Here is a 13,934-nt window from a genome sequence, read left to right on the forward strand (position 1 = left end):
TTATATCCAGTCTTAAAAACCACAAGAACTTAATTTTTGAGAAAAAATTTAAAAGGGCAGCTGATCAACTGATTAAGATACAGTCCTCTATATTCCCAAAGTACGACAAAATACTCACTGCCCTCCATTTTAGACCTACAGTAGAAAACTTTAGCACAAGATGGGATGGTATATGTTAAACTCTTCTCTGCTGCAATGGCCAAGATTTTCATAAGCATTTTCTCAAGCTACCAAATATCTTCCTATAGGATTCTGCCACTACCTGTAATATTTCAGTCAAAAAATGCATAGATGAAGTGGTGGCTTGTCTACAGGTACTGTTCAAAGGCACAAGCAGGCCTGGTAAGAACAATTAGTGCTTGAAGTAACAATCTCAGACTGATTCAGTGGTCTCCTTACTACCACAGAATAAGATTAGGGCATATATTAGCCACAAGATTCCAGAAGTCTCAATTTACAAGTTACAATCAACATCTTCCATCCCTCACAGCAGCTTTTTTACTGGTAGTGACTGATGCAGCCTCTTCCAAAACTGGTAAGTGCTTAGCTCCATCCCTCTCTGCTCCCTGCCACCCACCACCCTATCCTGAGGACAAAATTAAAATTTATTCAACTACTTTTAAAAATCACTTCAACTGGTGATAATCACGGCAATAATGGCAACACTACTTTAGTAATACTATTCAGCTAACTTCTGCTACAACAGCAGGGATACATAGAGGCATAAAAAACAAGGCAAAAATGGCAATAAAGAGATCTGCAGGAAGAAACAATAGTATACAGTCTGCCTTTAAAGTGTATGAGCTCAGACTGTGCTGAGTATTGCAACAGAGTATCCCCTTCCAGCCGGTACTATTGAGCATTTTCTCTTGCAACAACAATAAGGAAAACATGGCCATTCACCTCCAGAATTACTTGAAGATTTGCAACAGCTTTCACAGACTTTCAGTCCAGCCTCTGTAACAAACTACAAATTGCATTCCTGTACCCTCAGCTTTGGGAGAAGCCTGTTAGCATCAAAGGATGCCAAAGCCGATTGACAACCATGTGGAAAATAGAGAGGAAGACTGCAGTTTTGTACTCTCTTTCTCAATGTACTACAAAAAGACCTAGGGGCAGGTCAGGCAAACTATTCTCTGCTGTCAAAACATAAAAATACTTCCATATTCATCTATATATTTTAATGTATATATAATATATGCAGTTACAAACTCTGTAATGCACATCAGACAAGCCATAAAAACAGTAAAACAAACTGGTATTGGTAGGAGTTTCTCATATGTGGCTTTAAAAAATAGACAACAAACAGAGCAAATTTGTGACCAAGGGGTGTCTGAACCCCTGAATTTTAACAAAAGTGAATCCAGGGAAGTTTCACAAAATCATTCTCAAAAAGCATCTCTCCAAACACTGCACCATCCAAAGAAGGAACATGAGGCAACGCAAAGGGATGCTTATTCTCATGCAATAGTAACTCCAACAGATAGAACTCTGTCTCAAGGCCAAGGAATGAAAATTTTAATACCTACAAATTGTAGAAATGAATGTCTACTGAGCTGCCAGACTTTTCCTCTGGTGTATTCTTTATTTGGTATGACAACCTGATTCTCAGAAAGAGGACTAATATGACTGAGCACTTCAAATACTAACCAGTGAAATTTGAACAGATTTGAAAGAACTATTTTGATTTACATGCAATTAAGGTTCAACTCTGAAAAATATCTTCTTTTTTTTTTTTTTCCTTTTGGGCATATAACCACAAAATATAGTTCAATCCAAAATCATGCCAAGGGAGATGTACTATAATATTTTCCTTTAAAAAAAGAATAGCCAGGCACTGTTGTGTAGAATTTATCTTCTAAATTAAAAGTAGCAGGTACCTTGTACACATCCTTACATCATGACATCTTGACTATTTCCACACAAATCAATAGGACAAATAGCACCCTTGTTACAGAACTACTTCAAAAGCAAAGAAAAAGTACTTTCCTTCACTGATATTCAGTCTAAAGACCATGCTTTTGAACTCAATTTAAAATCTCAGTTCTTAGAGCGTGACAAAGTTCAGGAAGAAACATTTAATATCCATGGCTGCCATGCACAACTAAAAAACAACCAGTAGCAAGACATCTCAAGATGTCACAAGTTACAGTCTGTAACAATTGACAAACTGGCATCAGCACTCTTCAACACACCAGCCATGCACAAAGAGAATTATAAGCAACAAACTAGGATAGAATTACTTGTAATCCAATAAAAAATTATGAAACCAGGATTTCATGGAAAGCAGTGAAAAAAAGAATGAGCACGGTGAAATAAGTTTTCCACACATATCTTAAAAGCCCAGTTGGTGTAGGCTTTCAGTATCTTGCAAATAGAACAAGTCTTCATTAGCAAAAAGGAATACCAAGATTGTAATAAACTAATTGCAGAGCTCTAAATTAAATTACAAATAATATAAAAATTACAACAAATATATGAAGCATGAATAAACAGTATAGAATACTTATAATACATATATATTTAATTTTATTTATTTATCACTAATCTCTTTCTCAAAGAAAGAGTAATAGTGGAAAGCCCATGTTCTTACTCCTTTCACTGCACTTACCTATGTAAAAGGACTAGTCTGCACCTAAGTCATCATTCTCTTAATTACATTCATTTTATTATATCTAAAACCAATTAGTTGTTTTAATATACACAGAGAAACTGATTCCCAGAAGAGATGTGAACCTCACTAATGCATGCTGTCATTAAGCCCAGCCACACTAATATAACACAAGTGCCACTACTGAGAGGATTTCCATTCAAAAAAACCTAAAAATAAACTGTGTAGGTAGTTATGTAGGACTATTCCCAAATTAGATGCTAGGAAAATCTAACAATATTTTTACACATCTGTGTAAAATTCCACATTAAAAATCTTATTATTCCATCTTTTCAGAGAAAGAATATGTAAAGGTGAAAAACAAACTAGAAAAACTTTGCATTTCTAATGCTTAAGAGAGAATTATGTCTTCAGATGCTTCTCATACCAATCTCTAAATCCTGGATGAAAGCAAAGACAACTCATTACAACACCTTTTTTTTTTTTTTTTTTTTTTTTTTTTTTTTTTTTTTTTTTTTTTTTAATTTTCAGCATCAAGAAAACTAAATTGCAAGCTAGGAAAATGAAAAATGGCATTAGAAACTAAAATGCATATACATACATATACATATAACTATGTGGGGTAAATGAAACTATGAAGCAAATCTTACCTAACACAAATGTCCCAAAGCTCATTAAAATGGAGAACATATTCCTTAACCCATTCTCCACATTATTTTAAATTTGATAAGAACGTACCGTGCTTCTGAGAAATCCCCTTTTACCCTACACTGAACTGCTCACCTGAAGACAATTAAATGGTCTTCCCTCCATCTGTGACTAAGTTCCAATTCTAAATGTCAGCTAAGTAATGGAAGCATTCCTTTTACCTATTTATTGCTAGTATTCTTGATAAAAATGTATTAATATGCATTAGCAGTAAGAAAGTGAAGCTAGATTTTATCAATGCAGTTTGATGAGTACATGCATTTGTACTCTGCTTTGCAACACAGGCCAAGAAAGAAACCTTTTAACACCAACAGCCTTTGAATTTAGTTGAAAAGGCAGAGTGGGTGCACTCTTGCTGTTCAAGCTATTTGTACTGCAATATAATGGATTCTAAGGAACAATTCAGTGGCCCTTGGTACTTTTATTTCACAGACCCAGGTCTATGCTATTTTTCAGGCATTATTCCATTTAAACATATAAGCTATTCTACTAACTGCAAAAAATTTTGCAGTTCTTGACTACCGTATTGCATTTAATGAGTTCAGTATGTAGAGAGGTTTAGCAACAAATTAGTATACCAACCATAGTGCATTAGTAAGAATAAATAATACAGGATTCTTCTTGTGAAATCTATTCCTCAATCCTAGACAAAATAAGACTAGTTAAAATAGATTGCAAGTGGGTACTGATTATGGAAGTCTAACAGGCATCTAGGTCTGTTCATACAATGGGTCATTTCTTTTTACGGAAATGGAGGTAGCAGAATGTACTCAGATCAGGACCCAAATAAAATTCCAGCTCTCATATTCAGCTTCCAAATTAACAGGGGTGAGTGCTGAATCTCTAATTTTATGCCTCACCTAAATCATATGCCATTTCTTTTATTCTGCTCTACTTAAAACTTACCAAAGTTCCTTCGGTTTCCCCCTTTTACACTGGCCTTCCTTCATTCACCCTAATCAAGAATGTCATTTTACTCCCCTTATTATCTCATAGTGGATTCACCTCATTCCACCTATAGTTCATGGAAAGAAGGAACTTTTGCCTTATGTTACCTTATTTTACACATAATATTGCTTTAAAACTACATTTTTTCTGCAGCAGTAACAGAAATCTTCATTATAATACAAGCTATCTCTATTCCCAGGGACAGAGAGGATTCCAACCATTTCCAGAATATATTTTTCAGTTTGTAAGCCTTCACTTGTAAATGGGATGGCTCACAGTTTCACAATGTGAACTTGTTTAACAAGAACTGAAAATTCATCTTAGATATCAAATCTGCTCCTTCAGACAAAATCTGGAATTCATCAGAACTATACCATCATGTTCTAAGGAAAGTACAATACCCCATGCCAGACACAATCTGTATTTGACTAACTCGACAGGAAGGATATCTTATCCTGCAGACCCGCAGCATTATCTATTTCAACACCCCTTACACCTCAATTTCTGATTTTTCTGCATATTATAGGCAGTAACAGAGAACATTTCTATTCCACTAAAGATGAGGTTTATAAGGAGGAAAAAAAAAAAAGTGAATTTTTAATGATATCTACTCATAGACCTCCAAGTCCTGTAGTCAGAATAGTCATGTGATAAAACATAATAAACATTAAAACCACCTAAAAAAATAACAAATCTACTTAAAAAATATTCTTCAGAGTATACCCTGACATGCCAAATTCACAATAAAATCCTAACATTTGGTTATAGAATTAATGAAAATACATTAACATTACTAACATTTTCTTTCTGACTATAATGAAGTCATACCACTATTTAATAGAATTTGAATTCTATTACAGAAGACACGCCAGACAAAAAAAGAGAGGGAAAACACAGGTAGCAAGTCCAACAACTATAGCAAAAGAGCCAAATAATGAATTTTTTCTACTATAAGAACCCAGAGTATTTTGTAATACTATTGAAAAATTGGCTCTATCGAATCAGCCCTAGTTACATTCTGGTCTGAATTTTTCTGAGCATGTAGACCTTTCACCACTGTTACATAGAGCACATACCAATTATCTAATTAATTAATTTGTGACTGAGTTAAAATTCTTGAATGTAAACAACTATCTGATAAAACAAGTGAGTGGTATTTGAGTGTAGCAACCCAGCCACTCCTTCTGTTAAGAAAGACTCCTAGGAATCTCCTTAAAAAAATTGTGTTTGAAACATCATTAGGAAAATACACTTTTAAAATTAATTTTTGTCAACTACTGCTGGTAAACACCTCACACTACTTCTGGTTAGAATCTTCACACCATTTCTGGTTAGAAACTATCAATTCTGTTAATTTTTTTTCCAGTTGCACATCAACTTTTATATATACCAGCATAGCAATTACATAACAGAATGAAACAACCTATTTTTAACCACATTTTCATGAAGCAAGGAAATGCTGGACTTGAAAACAAAGACAGATCACACCCCCCCCAAAAAATATTACTGTGCATTAGTAGAATATTAAATACTCTTTGCCATGGTATAACAATAGTAAAGGGAATCCTTTTTCTCTGACATGTTCTTACCCTTATCATGTGTGTATATATCTGAGTATACAAGAACAGCAGTTACACTTAATATTCAAGCTTTGTTTCATCAGTGAAGTTTAAGTTCTCGCAGAGGTGGATACTGCTACTCATTTCTGTAGAATCCAAATGCTCCCCACATAAAAGCAGCAAAACCTGAAAAGTTCCTGATGCCTTCCAAAGAGAAAGGTGGGAAGACACGCCATACTAAACATATGAAAAGGAAATCCTGGGTAGGTAACAAAGATTATGGAAAAAAAAATTGACCTCACATCTGGGTTGTTGTCCATTAGAAACACTGAGTAAATTGGTACTCACAGGTATACAATACTCCACCATTGGATAATGCAATTTATGCCCCTTTGCTGTACGGCCAGAAAAGAAACAGCTCTGACAGACATCATAGTTGAAATGTTTTAAGCTCCGGTACCTGTGGGGACATTAAATAAAGTGATTAGAGGTTTATTTCTAATTAAGCCTCACAAAGCAAATTACTCTCTGAAATGGTGTCACCTGCTTTTCAGCAGCAGCAACACAAGGACACAGTGAGTTTGTTTGGATTAGCTCAGAGAGAACTTTGAAGTGTGCGAGTGTGCACAACCAGAACGTGGCACTGCCAACACCCATCACGGCTGCAGGCACAGGGGCACCAGTGCCACTGCAGCAGCTGCAGGGGACACAGCAAACCTGCAGCCCTCTTAGTGCACAGAACCTTCCTACTCGACATGCCTCACCGAGTATTTAAAAGTTTCTGTCTCCGTAACAATACAGAGAGCCGCTGTCAATCACTCGCTGCCCAAGTAGCTTTGATGCAGAAAATCTTATAGGCATCAGCTTCATTGATGGACTGGGAAGAATTTAAAATTTTAAAGTTTTTACTGACGATAAACTATATTGCTTCAGTTTTTCTTTTCCTCTATTTACTATTCATGTGTTATCTCAAAGAAACTTTTATAAACCAGACTGGTTTATTTTAGGTTTTACACTCAACAGTTAAATTAAAGGTTTGTAAATCATTTTGATGCTCAGAAATTCTAATTTCTTGAGAAATTAAATCCTCAATAATTCATTAATTGTAAGAATAATTTAAAATTCAGTTAAAATATACAATAATTTGTTTACTTTTGGTTGTTTTTTCAAGAGAACGTATGTATAAATAGGGTAACAAACTTCTACAGTATCCCTTGTACTAAATGTAATCATCAGGAGCATGATTTATTCATCTATTTATTTATACTAAATCAACAATTCAATTCCAGATTCCACCCACTGTTTCTATGTTGTGGTTGTTCTGACTGGATGAGGTTATATCATTTGTATGAAACTGAAATGAGCTAACTGAACCAAATTGAATAGCTACTGAATAGTTAAAGTTTAATTTAAATTGCTTCCTGAGAGCAATTCTCAGTACCCATTCACATTTTTCCCCTGTTGAGTTTTATGTTTTGTTTTGTAAGAGAATATGTGTCTATAAATGTAAAGGTTCACTTTAAAAGATGCTGATCCAACTTGTTTATAATCTTTTCTCAGAGCCTGTGCATTAAATGGCTACAATTACCTTCTGCTAAGATGCTAGATGCTTTTGTTGTTGCAGATCTCTAACTTTACTGGAGAAATTATTTAGAATGACCCATTCTAAATGGGTCTTTGTCTTCTTTTCTCTCTCTCTGCCCTCCTGCACATAGTAAAACATAGCTGAGCTAGAGCTTTGTCCCCTATGCTTCCTCAAACAATAATAAAGGCAAGAACACTTAGAGAATTTCATCTCCTAAGACAGGCAACAAAGTTTGATCAGATTATTACTTCTGCAAATACTCACATGCCTATATTCATAATAAAGAAAAAGAGGGTTGCTAGCTCATTCCCGTAGGATTGACTAAAGTCAGCATTCCTAAAACTAGGCAAGATGAATCTGACCTCAGGATTCATATTATTATCTTCTAAAATAACAGAAAGATGGAGAACAGAAAGCACGATGAACAAAGATTACTCATCTGCCTAGATACCTAAAGAAAAATCTTAGAAGCACTTACATGATAGACTGCTTTGTATTTTTCCTAGACAATACATCAGACTCCATGACCACAGTAGAGGAAAAAGCCAGTTATGCTGAACTCTAGCTCTAGTCTCTACTGCAGATTTTGGAGATGGGGGTTGCATCACTGCATACACCGGAGCAATCAATTTACAAATGCATGTTAGTCATAGCAATACTTACTAAGGGTACCAACTACCGTTTAGAACGACATGGAGAATATTCCCCATGTAACATTTTCTTTTAGAAGTGACACCTTTCTTTGAAAAGACAAAAGTTAGATTATGTTCAGGGACATAGGGACTTTGCAAGTCTCATACAGCAATGTGTCAGTGTTTGTTTTAAGCAAGGAAAGATTGATGCTGAAGGGTGTTTTATACTGCCTGGCATAAGTTAATTTCCCAAGCCTTATGCAGGAGAGCAGACAGACAGTCCATGCTTGTTGTTACGGATCACCTCCTTTTGACCTTGTGCTTACAGAACACATGGGGGACATTTAGACTTCATTTGCTATCTCTTGGATCCACCAATCCAAAACCATCTGCTGACAGCCCACCCTATGCCTCTGTCAGCCACAGGACCACCGTGTGTCTAACAGCGGCACTGCATGAGCCAGAATGGTACTGGACAGACAGAAAGAACTTCACTTATTGGAAGACTTAAAAATGTGGATATTTTCAGAGAAACATTGCACCTAACACCTCTCCTCTTACCTAAATCCAACAATTGGACACTCTTTACAGATGTTGCACTTGGCCTGATGTTTTGCTGTTTCTGCAGCTGCCACACGGTGTAGAACTGGTAACCACACCATAGACTGTGGTTCTAAGTGCATCCAATCTATAAATTGCTTTACGGTTATTTCTGGCTTATTGTGGTTCTGTGGAAAGAAAAAACCCACATCCAAATTTAAAAAACAAATCAACAAAAAAACCCGACCAAACAAAAAACCCCAAAACAACTGACACCCACAAGTAGATCTTCCTTAGACTTCTATGGAAAAAAGACCCCAACAACCTGCATGAATTCTTTCCATGACAGTTTAATCCAAAAACATTTAGAGGATACAAGAAATAGCCTCAATGAAAACGAAAATAAAGAAAACAAGTCAGCAAGACTTTAGAAGACTAAACAGCTGTGATAGAGTAGACAGATGGTAGCAAAGATGGAGGACATAGTAAAGAAGTAACAGAGTGCATAGTACAGCCATCTCTCAACTGAAAGCACTTGAAAAATAAGTATGAGCATGAAAGGGAAGCACACTCTGCAGCTCAGACATACTGAAGACATGGTTGTTTTCTGACTTAGGATTGATGATAAAATGCTAAAATAGTGTTTGCATGGGTGTACGGATTGCCCCAAGACTCATCATTTTTTTATTGTGTTCTAAGCCCACCGTGTTTTTTCTAGTTAGCACATTAAACATAACACACACACAAACCAAACAAACAGGAAAATAAAGAGCAAGAAAGGAATCTGCCATTTATAGGCAATCACTGCAAGGATATAGCGGAGCTAATATATTAACACAATTGTTTTAAGAAGCAAACAATTACACTTCCACGGTTTTTTAAGTTGTAACCACCAGAGAAGCCTAGCTATAAAGGTATTGTATTCATCATCTTCATTAGCAATAACAGAGGTCATATTTCTGAGCTCAATGGAAGGAATAAAATAAAGATTAAAATGAAAGTTATTCCTAAATGGTAACACATGATGGAAAGTAATGCTTAGGCTTCTTAACCTGTTCGTGGTTCGAGTCCATTTTTGGCATTAAGAGGGAGTAGCGTGAAAAAAAAGTGTTTCTTCCCCACCAACTTGTTTCCACTGGGCTGACACGCAGCTGCACATTTTCTCTATGCTCTCCTAACGACCAGACACTGAGCTTGAACTATTCATGTGAGAGGAGTGATACAGCCTCATTATCAGTATAATCATAATAACACATCAAGTATTTAAACATATTGCTAGTACCCCTCACTCATAATTGAATAGCATGGGAGATGGGGGTAGATCCTTGAGGGACATAAAGATCGTTCCTCTGTCACACAGAAAGTCTGCAGATAACAAATGAATAATTTATTTCAGCATGACTCAAACCACTCAAGGCCAGTGATAGATATGTCAAGCACCATCCCTTATTGTCTGAAGCAGCAAAGTTAAAACATCAAGGGAAGCTTTACATGGTTAATTGGTCAAACCAACTTCCATAAGTATCTACCAAATTATTCATGGGCTGCACAAACACTCTTCAAATCCTAATCGCCTGAATCCAGAAATTAATCTAATAGTTCTGGAAAAAAGCCAGCACAACTGCATTTTTCAAAGAACTGCCAAAAAGGTATAAATCTCTATGAAAGAATGGCAAAAGAAAATCCTCTGAAAGGTCACTAAAATCTTTACTGTTCAATTCAATAAAATCAGAAATATCCAAGCCAGTAATTCTATGTAAGCCATGGTGTACTTTTAAACCATATATAATTTCTGACAATGCCCAAATCAGCTGCTTTCACAAAAATAATGCACCAAAGCAATATAGCTATCACTAACTAACATTTGGAGCCTTAGGCATCCTTGAAAAAGTCAGTTACTTGTGTGCCATTACAACATCCCGTTTTCAATTCTCATCTTTAAACAGACAGACACTCCTTGAATCCTCATTAACCCCCTGTATGTAGTGTGGAGCTGCACAGCAGGCTGCAAAGAGCTTTATTCCATGTTCTGATCTGCTGCATAAAGGCTTGCAATATAAAAAAGACTATGCTTGAAGTTTCATGCAACTGCAAGGTCTTTTGTCAGTAACATAATGCTAAATAATTTCCTGGCACACAAGGTAAAAAATTACTATGAACATAATTTTCTCGTTCTGTTGAGATCATACCTTATTCCAGCTGGAAAAAGCATGTTGTTCTCATAGCATCAGGTTGCTTTCAACAATGCAAAGCAGGATGATTGGCTGCTGCAACATTTTTTAACAGCTTTTAGAGTGGCAAACACTGTCAGAATCATGAAGATTTATATACTCTTTTGGCTAAACATAATCTGTTTGATCCTCTCCTAAACTGTAAACCATCTTTTACAGCTGTATTTTCATAAGAATTTCCCATACTTAGTTGCAGGAGGATATTAATTTCTATTCAAGATTCAGTGGATGTTTTTATATTCTTCTCTTCTTTTTACATCAGCATGTATATGTAAATCTGTAAACTTAAGAGAGAGTTTGGATTTTTTGTTCTTGACGTGAAGGTCTTTAACTTACCTGTTGGAAGCAGCTGCGCACGCTGGGTTCAATGTTGCTGCCACCGAAGGCTGCCACTTCCCCAAGCTGCCTCGGGATCTGGATAGCATCGTGAAGCAGAAGGCCCAGCTGCCTCTGGTCACACATTTCTGTAGGGCCTGCCACCTCCTTGAAGAGGTCTGCAACATCAACAAAAGACATCATCTCATTACATTTTCAAGAACACCTTTCATTCTGTAATGCTGCAGCTCAAGCTTTTAATTTCTGTATTACTGTCATGGTTACAAAAGGCCACTGTCCCATTTACAAGTTTATCTTCATCTAATCTTGATTCATAACCATAAATAAGAGAAAAACAAGGCCAAATAAATGAAACTATATGGCTTCTTATGGCACATAGTGGACAGGAAGGTGATTTGAGGCAGCACAGCTTCACTAGCAAAAATTCCTGCCTGACAAACCTAATGACCTTCTATGATAGAGTGGCTATATTAGTGGACAGGGGCGTGACTATAGATGTCATTTCTCTGGACTTTGACACAGTCCCCCACAACATCCTTCTCTCTAAATTCAAGAGGGATAGATTCGATGGGTCGGCTGCTGGATGGATAAGGAATTGGTTGGATGGCCACAGACAGACGGTAGTGGTCAACAGCTCAGAGTCCCAACAGACAACAATAACAAGTGATGTCCCCCAAGGGTTTTTATTGGGGCCAGTGTTATTGAGTACCTTCATTAATAAAACAGATGAAGAGATTGAGTGCACTCTCAGCAGGTCTGCAAGTGACACTAAGCCAAGCAGTGTGCTGACACACCTGGAGGACAGGATGTCATCTACACCTGGACAAGCTCCAGGAGTGGTCCCCTGGGAACCTCATGGATTTCAACAAGGCCAAGCGCAAGGTGCTGCACCTGAGTCACGGCAACCCCAGTATAAGTTCAGGCTGGGGGATGAAGAGACTGAGGGCAGCCCTGTGGAGAAGGACTTGGGGGGTGCTGGTAGATGAAAAGTTGGACATGTGCTGACAAGGTGCACTTGCAGCCCAGAAAGTCAGCCTGGGCTGCATCAGAAGCACCTGGACAGCAACATAAGGGAGATGGTTCTGCACTCTCTGCTACTATGAGACCCCACCTGGAATACTGAGTCCAGCTCTGGGGTCTCCAGCACAGGAAAGATGTGGCACTGTAAGAAAAGATCCAGAGGAAGGCCAAAAAACTCATCATAGGATAGATGTTCCATGACTTTGAAGAAAGGCTGAGAGAGCTGAGGCTGTTCAGCCTGAAGACTCCAGGGAGATCTTATTGTGGCTTGTCAGTACTCCAAGGGGACTTATAAGAAAGCTGAGAACAAAGCTTTTAGCAGGGCCAGTTGCAATAGGACAAGTAGTAATGGTTTTAAACTAAAAGAAGGCAGATTTAGACTAGTTATTAAGAAAGAACTTTTTTACAATAAGGGTAGCAAAACACTAGAACAAGCTGCCCAGAAAGGTGGTAGATGTTCTGTCCCTGGAAACATTCAAGGCCAGATTGGACAGGGATCTGAGAAAGCTGATCAAGCAGAAGATGACCCTGCTCATTGCAAGGCAGTTGGTCTAGATGACCTTTTAAAGCCCCTTCCAAACCAAACTATTCTATGATTCCATGAAGAATTAAATAATATTTCAGATATCCACATCTTATGCTAAAAAACTATGCTTCCTTTGGTTAGGGACAGAAGCACAATGACTCTGATCTGAGACTGCAGGTTATGACAAGTCACAACTGGCCATGTGAAACAGCTTAAAGCAAGAGCAGCAGCCAGAAACACAACTTGAGCTTAATAAGCTTAACTTTAAAATAATCTCATTTTCTTCCTGGATAACCATGTCTACTTCCATGTACTTTTCCTTCACTGATTCCATTTTCCTAAGGTATGTGTCAAGCCCTGCAGTATAAATGGATGAACCAGGACGACTGTAACAATGGAAAAAAATTATTCTGAAAGGGATCAAGAAAATTTTTCCAGATACAGGCACTGGGAAGGAAGATACTGCTTGTACCTACACTCACAGTAAAGCACTGAGTTAATAGGCCTGTCAGCAGTACAGTTATTATTTCTCAAGTACTTTCTTAGCACATTTCTTTGATTGGACAATTTTAATTGTTAAAATGTTCAGCTAAAAATGTTAATGTTTCTGCCAATAATTCTGATTTATTAACTCTGTTGCTGTGTACATTAACATTTATTCACAAGATTAATCTTTTCTAAAAACATCTGAAATGCTGAGTTTATCTAAGAAATATTTCTTAATTCTGTGATTTGTACAAATTACAGAAGAAGTGGAATCAAATTCTTATGTTCATTCCAGCTGGTTTTTACAATCTCCTTTTGCACTCAATGGCTGGCTTGGATTAAAGCTCCAAGTAAAATTAAAAGGAAAAGAATCAATTTATATTATGCCCTTTCTTTTTCATATTTCCCATCAGAACAACCACTAATAAATTAGAAACACATGAAATTTGAAAATTCAGCCTGACTGCACTTCTGATCGAGAAAAAAACAATCTTTGTTCAGAAACACTCATGAGTAACTCTTATTACATGGTGTAAATTGTTTTGCCCTTCATTTGGAGCAACTGGCAAGCTTTGTCACTGCGCTTCAGACAGTCTGGGCACACTTTTTTTTCTTCTCAAAGGAGGTAGAAGTAGAGAAAACAATCTTCACAAAATAAAAATCCAGATGACTGAACTAATTTTTAGATTTCATTGTATTTTTCTCACCCTTTCTCACCTAGCCAAACAGCAGCTACAGCATCTTGTCCACAC

The 13,934-nt window shown here is 36.9% G+C and overlaps 1 protein-coding gene across 7 annotated transcripts in view; it reads right to left on the reverse strand.

Annotated features, from left to right (window-relative positions):
- UTRN (utrophin) overlaps positions 1-13,934 on the reverse strand; it is a 351,387-nt gene that overhangs the window by 27,428 nt on the left and 310,025 nt on the right. For all 7 annotated transcript variants that reach the window (XM_040060117.2, XM_040060120.2, XM_040060116.1 and 4 more), the window contains 3 exons: positions 11,151-11,308; positions 8,605-8,771; positions 6,175-6,286 (listed from right to left, as the gene is read on the reverse strand). In XM_040060117.2, coding sequence (XP_039916051.1) covers positions 6,175-6,286; positions 8,605-8,771; positions 11,151-11,308 — 437 coding nt within the window. The remainder of the gene's footprint in view (positions 1-6,174; positions 6,287-8,604; positions 8,772-11,150; positions 11,309-13,934) is intronic.

This window comes from Hirundo rustica, chromosome 3 (genome assembly GCF_015227805.2).
Source record: "Hirundo rustica isolate bHirRus1 chromosome 3, bHirRus1.pri.v3, whole genome shotgun sequence".
Taxonomy (NCBI): domain Eukaryota; kingdom Metazoa; phylum Chordata; class Aves; order Passeriformes; family Hirundinidae; genus Hirundo; species Hirundo rustica.